Source organism: Monodelphis domestica, chromosome 5, assembly GCF_027887165.1.
Source record: "Monodelphis domestica isolate mMonDom1 chromosome 5, mMonDom1.pri, whole genome shotgun sequence".
NCBI lineage: Eukaryota > Metazoa > Chordata > Mammalia > Didelphimorphia > Didelphidae > Monodelphis > Monodelphis domestica.
This window is the reverse complement of record NC_077231.1, coordinates 309,439,495-309,453,887: the sequence shown is the minus strand read 5'-3', so window position 1 is coordinate 309,453,887 and position 14,393 is coordinate 309,439,495. Positions and strand designations below refer to the sequence as shown.

At 53.0% G+C, this 14,393-nt stretch overlaps 2 protein-coding genes across 8 annotated transcripts in view; one reads left to right on the top strand and one right to left on the bottom strand.

The window, feature by feature from the left end:
* The window catches only part of TAX1BP1 (Tax1 binding protein 1), a 57,062-nt gene extending 52,051 nt beyond the window's left edge, over positions 1 to 5,011 (top strand). For 2 of the 4 annotated variants that reach the window (XM_056800433.1, XM_007505318.3), the window contains exons 17-18: positions 3,710 to 3,795; positions 4,070 to 5,011. In XM_056800433.1, coding sequence (XP_056656411.1) covers positions 3,710 to 3,795; positions 4,070 to 4,271 — 288 coding nt within the window. In that variant the 3' untranslated portion in view covers positions 4,272 to 5,011. Of the gene's footprint in view, positions 1 to 3,670; positions 3,796 to 4,069 lie in introns of all 4 variants that reach the window. The other 2 variants (XM_016426492.2, XM_016426491.2) reach the window with 1 other exon arrangement.
* Positions 5,012 to 5,780: 769 nt separating this feature from the next.
* JAZF1 (JAZF zinc finger 1) overlaps positions 5,781 to 14,393 on the bottom strand; it is a 210,948-nt gene continuing 202,335 nt past the window's right edge. For 2 of the 4 annotated variants that reach the window (XM_056800431.1, XM_007505314.3), the window contains exons 4-5: positions 11,560 to 11,729; positions 5,781 to 7,805 (exon numbers count right to left, since the gene is read on the bottom strand). In XM_056800431.1, coding sequence (XP_056656409.1) covers positions 7,629 to 7,805; positions 11,560 to 11,729 — 347 coding nt within the window. In that variant the 3' untranslated portion in view covers positions 5,781 to 7,628. Of the gene's footprint in view, positions 7,806 to 8,161; positions 8,726 to 11,559; positions 11,730 to 14,393 lie in introns of those variants that run through there. The other 2 variants (XR_008912514.1, XM_016426493.2) reach the window with 2 other exon arrangements.

The following is a 14,393-nucleotide window of genomic DNA, read 5'->3' as shown; positions in this document are numbered from 1 at the left end:
TTTGGGAAAATATCTATCAAAGCTTGAGGAAAGACAGTTTGCTGATCATTGGAGCTGCTTATGGAGCATGCACGAGGCATGAGATGTTGGGTATCCGCTCAGGGGACGTGGTGTGGGAGGCTTGAGGAGAGAAGTGTTTTGGAAGAGCCATATTTGACTTTTTTACTTGCCATATTTGCCCTTTTTGCAAATGGACATTTTGGTGCAGTCATTTGCATGATAAAAAACTGCCATTTTGCAGAAGCATTGTAAATGATCAGTTAATTAAAACATAATTCCTCGTTTTAAAGGTTTCCATTATGCTTTCATGAATTGTTTTACTGACTGAAATGAACTCGGCAGAGCTGAAATACAATCTCCTTGGTTACACTTCTTAGGAAAATGGTGGTGAGCGACAGCCAAGTATCATGTGATAAATTTTCTAACGTTGACGTATGAGCTTCTATCTAACATTTGTATGTGCTTCACTATCCATTCAGAAGCTCACAGAATGCACGTCATGGTCCTGGAGGCTGCTTGGTGCTTTTTCTCTAGAGCATCAAATGATGGTCAGGCTTTTGCCAATCTTATGCCCCCTTAGTCCTCACTGGTGCCTGCCTGTGGCTGGTGGCCCGGGCCCCGGCTGTATGTGCGGCAGCTCCTGCTCGTCCATCCCCACCTCTGCATTGCTGCCGCCTGCCCGTGGTGACGTTTCACTCTGTTTACTGCTGTTCAAGGCTGTGCCCAGGCTCTGGATGTGGCCGTGTGCTAAGGGGCATCCTTGCCTTTCGGGGCTGCGCTGGCTTCCTGCATGGTGAGAGATCTGAACGGGGTGCTTGGGCACCTCGCTGGCCCAAAATTTGTTTTTGAACCTCACTGGGAGCCGAGGGGAGATTGTCTTGAGAAACGTGGGGGTTTCCCTAGATTCCGAGCCTCCGGGAGGAGAGGTGGTTTAACCTTAAAATTTCTTAGACTTATAAATGTTGGAAATTTCACCATTGGGAAACTTCATACTTGAAAATTTTCCTATTGATAGTGGGTCTTGTCTATTGGAATGTGAACCCCATTGGCATGGGAGGTTCCTTCTCCTCCCTTCTTAAGATTACTTTAGGACAGAAACCTTTTTGATGGAAAGGGCTTTGACCTGTGCTTAAGCATAGAACAGGAATTTCTTTGAGTCATGATTGACTTTAGAATTGATACAATAGAGATACTTGGAATGACAGAACCCTACTCAGGGTAACAGGATTTAGGAAGGGCTGCAGCAAAGGATCAAGATTTAATTATTGAGAATATGACCTTCAACAGACATGTGCAAAGCCACAGACCTCTGGGCAGTCCTGGGTTAAGCTAGAGCCACCATTGGCACAGGGAAGACATGGATAGTGATTGGTAGATGTGAGAACTGAGGGGAGGGAACTTGGATTTTTTCCTTAAAGATAGCAGGGTCTGAGGACCGGGGGGTTGGTTGGAGAGGTTTTTGCTCTGAGAGGTTGTGCTCTGAGAAGCTTGCTCTGAAGAAGGCTGGAGGTGGAGGCCCCTGAGACTGTTTCTCCATTTTGGTCATGTGAGTAATAGGGACTGATCTCCTTTCTTTGCCTCAGCTATCTAAGGGCTTGGGCCTTTTGGCCCAGCCTAAACAGAAGGGGTATTTAAGCCCTATTCCCTTCTCTCCCCTTTCGCTCTCTCTCTCTATCTCTATCTCTAATTCCTTTCTTCCTCCTGTCTGTAATTAAACTATAAAAGGCTGACGGCTGACTTGAGTTTTCATTTAGGAATTACGTAGCTGAATTCCTTGGCGACCTTAAATTAATATATATCAGTCTTTTAAAGTGATTTCCTTGTCACAGTGGCCGCTTGTCACCTTCGTCAGACAGGCTCAGTTCATTCCTGCGGTTTAGGGATGTCTAGAGAAAGGCCACCCGAATGGATGGGCCTTGATTCCCTCCCAAATTAGCATCAGTTCAAGGGATTGGGAACATTTAGAGAGCAGGCTAGAGGGGAGTGAGCTTTGCAGGCTCTCGGGGGCTGTTGGGGGATGGCTGGAGGTGATGTGGAGGACTTTTTGGGGGTCGATGGAAGGACCTTCTTCCCAATAAGGTACAAGTGGCTCTCCCCGAGCCTGGGTGCCAAGACGCTTCCTCTAGTTGCTGACTGTGCCAGACATGGAGGCCAGACCTGGGATACGGAACAGCTCCTGCCCTCCTGGGCCTTCATTCTGCAGCGTGTGTCGGCGATTTCAGAGTCTGGACGTGTCCAAAGCATCATGAATATAGAGCCAGAATGAATAGGGCTCCCGGGTCTGGATGCTGAAGACAGTGCCATAGAGGGACGCACTCGTGAGGATTTTTAGTGTCGTGATTTGAAGCTTCTTCATAGTCCTGAGATCATTGAGCTGCTTATAAAATAATGTATTCATATTTCCCACATGCCAGATACTGTGCTTCACAGATATTCACTTGATTCTCATCACCCTGGAAGGACTTTTTATGGTTGAGGGAACTGAGTGCCTTGCCCCGGGCATTTGAACTCAGGCCCAGCATTCTGTACATGGTGGCATTCACTAGCTGCCTGGTTAGATGTTAGAATGAGAGGAAATAGTGGAGGGTGATTGAAATGCATGATCTGCTGCCACTGAAAACTTGTCCAGATGGCCCAGGCCTGGGGAGAGTCTGAAGCAGGGCTTTCTGCTAATTTAGGGGTCTTACCGACCGCCACGAGCAAGACTTGATTCTTGGGGTTTGTCTTAAAAGATGCTCATGAATGATCGCCCCCGTCTCCCCCTCCACCCCCAACTACCCTTCCTTATTTTAACCATTAGTTGCTTTATTATAATTGTAGTAAGGTTTGCTGGAAGTTGGCCGTGGGTGTCGACTTCACGTGTGGCTGCCAGTCAAACCCCCTCCTCCAATCCTTGGATAAGTGAAAACGGCGGCCACAGTGCAAAATGCTAGGTTTTTCCCAGCGGCCATGCTGCCTTCCAGGCTCTCTCCTACTGTAAATCCGCCTTCCCCCCCCCCCCCCCCCCCCCAAGAAGTCCTGGTTCTGCTCACGTCATTTTCACTTAGCTCGTGCAGGTCTTCTCCGTCTCCTTGGAAAGCCATCTCCATCAGTTCGAAGGGCCACCCAGTCAGTCTCCAAGTATCTGCTACCACAAAGAGCTGCTGCCAGTGTTTTTGCACAATTCCCTCCTTTCTCTTTGGGGGTTTAGACTAACTATTGGTACATGGATTAAAGGGTGCACTTAGGAACAGTTCTTAGTTTTCGGGATTGCTGAACCTGTTGGCACAGCTCACATGGCATTAATGCTCCTGTTTTCCCAGCCCTGCAAATCTGGAACGGCTGCAAAGATTATTTTGTCCACCTACCTGCTTCTCTGATCGTTTTTGCTGCATTGGTTTTGTTTGGCAAAACCTTTTACTTTTAGGGTTATCAAAACGGCTCGTTTTTATCTTCTGCGATCCTCCAAGTCTCTTTGTTTGATCGTGAACTTTTCCCACATGCATAGATCTAACAGTAATTTCTTTATTTTACCTCTAATTTGTTCTCAGCTTTTATATTTGAAGGCATCAACGTTGAAAAAAATCTTACAGAAATCCCCGTTCAAATTCGTGCTCTTCTTTTCCACGTGGTTCCAGTTTCCCTCAGCCTGTGGATTTGAGCATGTTCAGGCCAAATTGTCTCTTTCAAGGTACATGTCACTAAAGCCTGTGAACTGGTGTTTGTGCAGGACGACGATGAGAACGTCCTCCCCGCTGCAGACCCTCCGAGCCAGCTTCTACACGCTCACCGGACAGGCTTTTGCTTCGATTCCAGGTAACCGTCTCCCGCGTCCTTGGTCCAGCCTCTCACTCAGCAGACGGGGGGTGACGGGGGGCTGCGGCCTTCTTAGGGGCAGTGCCAGGGCTTGCTGAGGAGCCCCGGGACCCCGGCGTCCCTGTGCCTGTGGGGGGCAGCCTTCAGGTAAGCGGCTCAAGGGCCCCCCTGGGGGTGGGCCTGGGCAGGGCAGCCCCAGGGTGGATTCTGGAGGCCCCGCGTTGGGCGCCTTGGTTTGTCCGAACACACTCTGACGTCTTCTCGTCTCTCCAAGCTTCGACGTCCACAAGAAGTGCCCCCTGTGTGAGTTAATGTTCCCTCCCAACTACGACCAGAGCAAGTTCGAGGAGCACGTGGAGAGTCACTGGAAGGTGTGCCCCATGTGCAGCGAGCAGTTCCCTCCAGACTACGACCAGCAGGGCTTCGAGAGGCACGTGCAGACCCACTTCGATCAGAACGTCCTGAATTTCGACTAGAAGGCCGCTGGGCACGCCTTGTTGCCCCTCCCGCAGCCTTGCCGACGCCCCCTATTCCCGCCACCTCCCCGCAGTAGAGTTAGCCTCAGGGTCGCTGTCGGCCCGCGCAGCATAGTTACTCCCCACTGCGAACACGTATCGGCGAGGGTTCTGGGATGGCAGCGATGTAGCGACGGACGAACACGTTTCTGTTGAGTAGGTGATTGAGCATGATTAAATATTATGGAATAAAAGTATTTCTGATAGCAATCTGTGCAGTCATTCTTTGGGCCTCTTTCAGGAAGTGATAGAATTTAGCCGTGAGCGTAGTTTAGGCCTTGGGCATAGGTGCACGTGCGGGGAGGTCGCGCGCTCGCAGCCGCAGAGCCTCTTACATGGGACCTGCTGCTTAGGAAGGCACACTTTGCTTTAATCCAGTCTTTTTATGAATACAGAGAAATGAATTATTGTAATTAGATTTGTCGGAACGATTATTTTTAAATCACCTCACAGTTGTATTGATAGCTCGAGGTCTTGGCAGGACCCCACGGTGTGCGCACAGCTTGCTCCAGGCTCTGGTGCTCTTGCCCTGCCCGGGGGGCTGCTGTGCTTGCCTGGTTGTCCCGTGGAGCATGACTCGGCTCTGTAACCAAGCGATGCAAAATGTGACAGGCGCCCCAATCAAGGTTGTTTGTCTGTAGTTGGAGTAGGTTTCTTCCTGGCTGTACAAGACTTACTGCATTAAAGTTACCAGTACTGGAGCTCTGCGGGTGTCTCGTTTCATTTCCGTCCAGTTAAATGTAGCACTTCAACGGGAGGGGCTCTTCCCTGGGGTCCGAGGATCCCCCACTGCAGGCGACGTTGAGGGTTTTTGATAACTCGTTCCACATCCGGCCTTTTGGGGTAGTCCTGCATGCGTTCTTGTGTGTCTTTGGAAACTCTCGGGGGAAACGGCCACTGGCCTCTTCTAAATGAGTGCTGGACACTCAAAGTGTGCGTGCTTTATTAGCACTTAAAAAGTTGTGTCAGCCCCCCTCAAATGTCATTGGCTTTGGGTCATGTGACTCAGTTTAGTTACTGGGTGCTTTCCGATTGTTTGACCTTTTAACCCCCCCCGCCCCCCCCAGCCTCAGGCAGCCCTCTGAGGCTGCAGAAGGGGGCGTGGGGAGGCTTTCCTCATTCCTACTTCCCTACATAGATAAAGCCTGTCCTAAACATCCTAAAAGTAGGACCCTAAATAGAGCCGGGAAGAATTTGAGAGATGACCTAGAGTTCTGCGGTTGGATTTTAGAGATGTTCCAGGCCCACCTGAGAAGGACGTGCTGCCCCCGAACAAGCCCTGGAACTCTCAGGGTTGGGGGAGGGAGTGTGTGCCTTGGGGGATGTCAGTGACTCGCATCACCGCTATGCCGCCCCCCCCCCCCCCCCCCCCCCCATGTGCGGGGCTCCCTAGGACGTCCCTCGTGGTCTCCCTCGGATTAGGTAAGACAGGCCAAACCTACCCACTGAAAGGAGAAGAGTCGCTTCTGCTTTGGGTCAGAGGCATTTATTTTAAATGATTTGATTTACATTTGTAAGCAGCTTTCTGAACAGGAATTCTTCAGCGCGTCCCCTTCAGTCCCAGCAAACCTCTGTCACTGAATGGTCTTCCCCCCAACAAAACCTATGAAAATATAATTTAAAGCACGGTTTTCACAGACACAGTACAATACATTCACCATACGCGGTATAACAAAATAGTCCCATCCTTACCTGGTCAGTAATACTGTCACAATGAATAGCTAAGTAGACGCTGGAATTGATTTCGTAGCGGAAAGGAAGCTCCATGCATGATGATTTTGTCGGATGACTTCAGCTGCTGAGCCACGAGCCAGCCCGCAGGCGCGGCCCCGGGAGGAGGGAGGCCCCGCGGGGCGCTTCCTTCCGGCTGGATCTCACGGCGTGCTCGGAACCACCATCGTGCCTTCAGAGGTCAGGGGAAACCCCTCGCCAGGAAGGACCCGAGGCTGATGAGAGGAGAGGCGCGCACACCTGGCGAACAGAACTGTCATCCTTTCAGGGGTCAGGACGTGTCCTGGGAAGGGAGGACGGAAAAGGCCTGCTTCCCCCGCGTCGAAGACCTTCCCTCACTCGGGCACCGGCCACGGGCGAGAGCCTTGGCGCTCGCGGCCCAAACTCGCTTGTTACCAATTTGTTGGGTGGGAAGTTGGCCGTCTCCGAGCCATTTTTATTGCATAATGAGGCAACTGGTAAACTCGTGTTTCAAGAATAGCACTTGGGAGAAAAGAACCCTCCAGGCGTGGTGGTCCTGCGGCCGAGGAAACGCTCAGGAATGCTACGATGGGCCGTCGCCGTCACAGGAAGCGCTTGGTCGGCAGTAAGGCTCGGTGCCTCGTCTCGGCCCGGAGGGTCCCGGGAAACGCGCTCAGCTCTCACCTGCGTTGGCAGCCACAGGCACGGCAGGGCAGTCGTTTCAGGATTGGCAACATATAAAACATGAAATCTGTTGGCAATAGAGAACTGCAAAGTGCTTTAAGACTCCGTCGGAGGGCGAAGGCAGAGCTGAGTCTCCAGACAGATTGAGGGGGGTCACGTCACTGCATCTTGGTCCTCGAACATCCGACGGGCACGAAGCGAGCATCCAGCCCCCTGCCCTGCACGCGTAGGCACTCGATGGATGGATGGATGGGTGGGATACGCCTCAAGAGTCATTTCTAACATTACAATGATTGTTTGCTCAGTCACATGGCAAGATCTTCAGCATTTCAAAGGGGAAAACAAAGATTGGCAAGAAAATAGAAAACTGAAAGCACACCTTTATGTATGTTATTTAAGTATGAAAATATTTTTAGCATATTAGGTTAAACATTCTTATTTATATTTCCGACACCACGGGTCCGAGCTCCCCTCCGTAAGGCATGTTAACCAGCTTGACGACAGTGGGGATGTTTTGGTTCTGCACACATGAGTGAATGTGTTGAAACTTCAATCCCAATCTTGAAATAATCTCAGGGCCAGGTTCCTCCCCACCCCACCCCCACCCCCACCCCCTTGGCAACACTGCGGTAGGATTCGACCCACATGCCACGCGCCCTCGATTTGACTGTTTTGGGGAAAGTGTTCTGAAGAGCCTGGAGCTTTTTTCTGTTTTAGCACCTTATATCAAAGTAATGAAAATGGTGGGTATGGTCGATTACATGTGCAAATGTACAAAATCATGAACTCTACAAAGATAACATTCCAAAATTACAGAAAAAAGGTAAAGCATGCATTTACTCTTCTGGAAAGGGTTGCTGACGCTCCCCTTGACAAAAGGTGGCTGTTTTCAAAATCAGCAACTGCTGGTGAGGATTTCTTGGCACAGTTAGGACCAGCGGGTTATTGCTGCATCTTCCTGATGATCTCCGCAGACACTGGGGGGTGGAAGTTGATTGTGTGGTGCCGCAGGCCCTGAGCGGTCTTGTAACTCTTCCCGCAACGGCATTTGAAGGGTTTACGGACACGGATCTGTGTTCTGTGGCCGTTCTTGGCGTGGTACTTGATGCCGTTGACATTCTGCAAGGGAGAGAGAAAGGATCAGGGTGGCAGCCTGGTGGGAAACGAGCACCGCTGCTAGACAGAGGCCGCAGGGGCTGTCCTTGGGGGGGGGAGGGATATATCTCGCCCCTTCCCTCATTCACTAGTGATCGTCTAGGCCCAACCCCATCCTTTTTCAGAGAAGGTTAAAGCTTATCATCAAAGAATCTGGGTTCCAACTTTAGACCTGAGTGGAAAGAGCCCTCCATTTGGATCTGGCTGCACTGATCACTCAACAGCCTCTTCAGTCCTCGTTGGGCTTCATTACAGGTTGACAAGTAGGGATTTGGGGGGGGCTGTGGGGACCTGACCACTCCCCTGCTCCCACAGCCTACCTGTGCCCTTGGAGAACCAGGGTGCGGACCCCATGATCCCCTGGGGAGGAGATGCTACCCCGTGGTGTGGGATTAAAGGCCGCTGCAATGTCGTGGCCTGCTCGGAATGGATGGGCTCATCTCTGCCCAGCCAGCGCTGGAACAGGAGAGAGGAAGCGGGACCGATGGTGGCGGCGGATGTGGGTTGGCGGTCTTCCCTCTGACCATAAACAAACTTTTCTCTGGGGGTCCCTTCCTTGCCCAGAGTCTCCCCTACAAGACAGCTATTAGTTTTTGCCAAAAGGCCACAATTTTCTTCATCCTTCCCGTTCCTGCTTGTCCAGCCCCGTCCCTCAGTCCGGTATTCCTTCTGTGGCCTCTTTATTTCAGTGCATGGAAAGGATTCCCTCGACGGAGCCCCCAACAAGCTGTCACCTGGTCTTTCCCCACTTACTAGTCCGACCCAACTGAAGCATAAAAACATCCCCCTTGGCCAGCAGAGTGTAGATTCAGATGGCTGCATAGGGGGGAGGGCCCATCCCTGCCCCATCCGACTGGAGCAGTGGGGGGGGGGGGGGGCGCTTCGGAACCCACCACAGGCCAGGGAGGGTCGATGCTGTAAGTGCCCTGAACTGACAGGGAGGGATGAAGGGCCAGACAGCCGGCTTCGAGCCCAGCCAGGAAGGCGATGCTGGTGGGCCACAGAAGGGTGGGGACGGCCTGCTACGGACTGGAACAAACAGCCCTGGGGGCGAAGAGAAAGCTGGGCGCGGGAGGAGGGTGTTTGAGGGACGCCTGGGGGTTAGAGTCCCCAGGCACGAGGGGTTGGTGTGGAGGAGGGGGGGGGGGGGCGCGTGCTGAGCCCCCGAGGGGAGCCGCTGGCCTTCGCTGGCAGCTCCCAGTCTGGGTTGGGTTCTGTGTTGGTTGAGCCCATTCGAAGGGGGTGCGGCCTCTGGGGCTGGGGAAGAGCCTGCGTGAAGCGGGCATTCTGGGAGCCCCGGGGAGGGGTGCACCCAGCGCCAGGAGGGTGCCGGGAGGACTAGGCAGAGGACAGCCGGGCTCCGAGAGCCAGCCATGAGACGTGCTAGTCAGGGAGGGCAGTGCTGGCGGTGCCCGCGGGGGCTGGGCCGCGGAAGAAGGCTCTGTTGGTAAGGATGGAGGCAGAGAAGGCCCTGGAGAAGCAGGAAGCTCGGAGGCACGCGCGGGGATCCTTCGCCTGCTCTCTTGGCTGGCCTCCTACCCGAGGGAAAGAGCGTCCTCCCAGCGGTCCCAGTGGGGCTGTCTCCGCTTTCCCCATCTCTTGGGCTTCTCCGGAAGAAGATCCCCGGCCACGTGTGGGCTGTGACGTAGACCTACGTCCGTACAGGCTGGGTGACGCCCCTACGGCCGCCTCCTACGCAGATTGGGTGATCAAATGATCTGCAGATCACATGGCAGCATTTCCTAGCAGGACTTCCTCAGCTCGAGCTCTTCAAGCCTTCAAGCTCTCGGGCTTTATTTATCCGTCCATCCGTCAGTCCATCCACCTGTCTGTCCATCCCCCCATCCAGCAAACAGTCATCGAGTCCCTCCAGGGAGCAGCTTGGAATCCAGGCCCCTTCGTTTTCCCAGACGGGCCATTGAGGAGTCCAGCCGGCCCTCCGCGGCAGGCCCAGCGCCACTCACACCCCACGAAAGAGAGGAAACTAGAAAGGAAGCCCAACAGGCGCAGCACTGCCGCGCCTCCTCATTAGGGGAGGGAAGGGCTGGAGCCAGACGTTTCTTAAGCCGCGAGAATCCGGTGCCAGGCGGAAGCGAGCCCCTGGGCCCGCCCTCCACTGAGGCTCCTGCTGGGGCTCTTCAGCCCCTTTCCACAGTTCGTGGGAACATTTCTTGAGTGGGCCTGGTGCAAGCTTGCTGAGTTTGGAAGGAAAACTGCCAAACCCGCAGATGAGCTTTACTGGAAAAGGTAACCGACAGTTTCCTGCGTGAGGACGCTCTGCTGCCGAGGGGGTTTCAAGCTCCGAGGAACGAAGTTGGGGTCCCCCGGCAGACTCCCTCCATTCTGCGGAGGAGAAAACGTGAGTCCTGGAGGCGGGAGAGGATTTGGCTGAGCCGAGCCGGCTTCCCACCCCCCCCACCCCCCCATTCTGCGCTTCTCAGGCTGGCTGAAGGTCCAGTCATTGATTTCTCTTCTCTTCCACCTCAGTTTCCTTATCTGTAAAAGGAAGGGGGGGGCCGGACCGGGTGCCTTCCGGCTCTACATCCTGAGTAAACCCAGAAAGGGTGGGCCTTGGCCAGGATGGGTCCAGCCTTCCCTCGTTGCAGCTTCGCCCGCCCGTATCCATGGTTTGAGGCTTTCCACGGAGGGTCCCTGGATGGGGTCTCCCTCCCCCTCGGCTGCCCAGGACTTGGCACCCTCCCTCCCCTTCCCACATCGCCAGGACATTTCCTGGTTTAGGTTCTCTGTTTCCGGGTTGTTGAAGTTTCACGGAAAATGCTGCAAACTGGTTTTTGGAGTCGCTTCTGGTTGGCCCTCTGGCTGCTCACACAGACAAATGGCTGGAGAAGCCTGGCCCGCCCTGCGCGCTGGTCCAGGGGAGAGCCCAGGCTTTCCTTGCTTCCTCCTGAGGGGATCCGGGCAGCCCCACTGACAAAGCTGGGAAGGTCGGGGCTAGAAGCCAAACACCCCGAAGGGTTCTCCAAAGTCCTCCGGATTAGAGCCTCCTGGGCGCCTCCCAACACCCCGGGCAGGGTTTGCCCCAGAGATGGGGTGACCCGATTGTCCTCTTTAAACCGCCCCCTCCCCCTTCTCAGCAGCAGTTTTCACCATTCAGCTACCGCCAAGGTTGGAGTGAGCATCAGGCGGGGGCCTTCTTCGGGGAGCAGGAACCCCCCAATGGGTACAGGAACAGCCATGCTGAAAAGACCAGTGACTGGAAGCCTCGAGCCCCATCATTAGGGACTTACTCTGGGCACCCAACCAACCCTGAGAAGGAGGTGCCAGGATGATCCTTATTTGACAGAGGAGGAAACCGAGACAGGTGAAGTGACTTGCCCAGGGTCACATGGGTAGGAACTATCGGAGGCTGGATTTGAACTCTGGTCCTCTTGACTCCAAGCCCCGGGGCTCTGAGATGCACCACGGAGCTTCCTAGATCCTGCCCGGACCGCCAGTGCTGTCTGTGTGACCCTGGGTCGGTCATTCTATCTTCCTGCCTTGGTTTCCCCACCTGTACAATGAGAGGGTTGTACTAAATGGTCCCGAGGTTCCTTCCAGCTTCAAATGTAAGATCTTCTGACCCGGGACGGCCCGACCAGACCGCGGAGAGAGTCTCCACGCCAGGAATTCCCGCATCCCTGGATGGGCTGCCCCTAAGCCTGACCTGAGCCTCGAACCCTAAGCCCAAAGGAGCCGGGGGGGGGGGGGGGCTTCTCACCTTGTAGCGTTTTTTGCATCCGGGTACGGGGCAGGCGAAAGGCTTCTCGTCCCCTCCGTTCATGCACATGGAGCTGAGGATGGCCTCCGAGCTGATGGCGCTCTCCGTGGTCCAGGACTCGTCGCTGTCCGACTCCTCGTAGTCTATTTCCTCCTCGTCGTATTCGCTGCCTGAGGCGGGAGAGAGAAGGGAAGACAGCCGTGAGGGCGGTCCTGGGCCCAGCCGCCGCCTCCGGGATAGTTATTTTGGGCATCGAGAAGAGGCTGGAGTCAGGGCCAAAGGGCCCGCCAGCCACCGAGGACAGCAGCGAGGGGAGGCGGGGGCACAGCTTGGAGGGAGACCCCCAGGAGGGAGATGGAGGCCAGGGAGGGGCTCCCGGCCCTTCTCTGGCCACTCCCCCTCAGGGATGGGCCAGCCCCAGGGCGAGATCGAGGCTGGGCTGGCCTTCGCACCACACCGTCATTCTCCAGATCATGAACAGCCCAAATGCCTTTGCAAGCCGGGCAGAGCAAACAGGCATGACAAGACAGCATGAATAATCCCCTCCCTTGCGCTGGGTTCGGCCCATCCACTCTAGCCTTGACACGGCTCTCCGAATTGAGGGTCTCCTTGATGGAGCAGAGACCCCGGAGGCCGCTGATCTAGTCCCGCTGCCGAGGAGGAGCTCCCCCAAACGCCGCAGGCCTGAGCTCCTCCTGCCTGGCCCGGCGCCTCAGTCTCCCCTGGAATGGATGGGGAAGCTCAGAGAGCTGCCGAGGTCCTCTCTACCCTCTCTACCCCAGAAGTGACAAATGGCCATCCGTGCTTGGCCCGAAAGCTGCTCCCCCAGGCAGCTGCAGCCCTTTCTGGGTCGCCCCCCCCCCCCCCAAGGCCTAGCCCAGTGCTTGGCGCAGAGGAGGTGCTTAATGAAGATTTACTGATTGAGTCTGAGTGTTGCCAGCCCCTTCTCGAGGCCAAGCGGGTCTGCAGGAGGGTTTCCAGGTCCTCCCTCGCTCTGGTTGCCCTCCGGCTTTCCTCTTCCTTTCCTAAAAGGGATCCCCCATGTTGGAAAGGGCCACCCTGGCTCCCCCTCGGCACACTTCTCCCAGGAAGGAGAGCGCGAGGTAGGCTGGGAAGCGCCGCTAGAACTCGCTCTGCCCGACAATCTGCAGAGTTTTGGAAATGCTCCCTAAGTAGGCCACGCTGGGTGCGCGCAACTCTTAAACAAATGCCACGGGCAGCGCCCTTTCGGATGGCATTTCTCAAAGCCCCACAAACAAGACCCTGGAAATTTGGATCGCTAATTTACTCGTCTAATTGGATTAATTTATTAACCTGAACCCCAGGAGAATGAGGCCATTTTAAAAATCCAAAGCACTTCTGTGGTCAATAGAGCTGAGAGCAAGAGAAAAGCGGAGCCGTCCTTCCTGATAGAGCTCCGATTCGGTGGCGGTCCTGAAGAGCCTTCATAGCGGAGCCGCCCTTCACCCCCACAAACATTGAGGAAGCGGCTCCGAGGGTCCCAGGAACACAGCCAGAACCCCACAACCCAGTGTCTCTTCTTAGCACTAGAGAGAATCAGCTTTGGCACTTATAGAGCTCTTTAGGGTCCGACAAGCATCTTCTCTGAATTTTTTTATATGTTCCCTCTTGTTCTTTCCTCACCCAAATCCCTATAGTTTGGCAGAGCCAGCCAGGTCTGTATGTTAATGAGATTAAAGATGGGGGGGGGGGGAGGCTAGTTTATTTGTATGTTTATTGTATTATTTTTTAATTTAGAATTAATTTTTCTAACATAAAGAGCAGTTTTGAGCCAACATTCTAATCCATCTCTGGTGGCTAGCTTAGGGGAAAGCCACATAGAATTTTGAGGGCTTGGCTTCCCCAGAGGCATTATTAAGACTGCACCCTAGACCCCCAGCAGCCATCTTGGATCAGCCATCTTGGGAAAACTTTTTTTAAAATTTGAAATTTATTTGTTCTTTATTTATTTGTTATATGTATAAATTATGTTGTAAGAATATTGTTTTGAATAATAATATAACTACGGAAACTGACATGTTTAGTACTGTGATAATACTATTGTTTCACTATGTAATGTATGTTCCTTATTTTATTTTTGTATCCTTCCCTAACTACTGTCACTAATGAAGCCAGTAATGGACATGAAACTGTGTGATGTTATGGTCTGTGTACCCCTTGCTGTGATCTGTGGATGTATTATTTATAAGTCTCGTGCCTCTGTGTGCCTTTGTGTAAAGTGCCTTAAAGATCTGGTAACTTGGTTTCGAAGGGATTCTGACTTAAAACTCATGGTTGTGCATATGAAACAATAAATGGATTCATTGGAGTAATTTATAAATGCTATATTAATATGAACCAAGGCTGTGTAAATGACAACAACAAAATAAACAATAAAGGGAAAAGACAAAATAGGCTAGAACAGGAGGAAGCAGCAGGAATAGTACATTTATGTCCCCTAAGAGATACACCAGTGGTTACACAGAACGAGGTCCATAAGGCTAAAATGTACAAAAGATTTTCCCCAGAGGCCCTTGAATCCATCCAAAGGAGGACCCCAAATTTTAATGATGAGCCAAATAAAGTGATTAAAGAAATGCATAAAGGCAATTGACTTATCCGATCCTGATTTCAATGATTTCCCCCTATTAATGAAAGATGTCCTGACTAAGAGAGATAGGAATAAGTTTATAGAGAAAACAAGAACAGATCCTCTGTTACAATCTTGGCCAGAGAACTTAAAGCTAGATACAACAGATGATGAGGTTTATGATATGTTGACTGAAGCAAGAGATGCGATGCTAGAGGTTATGGGAAGATATATTAAAAGACCC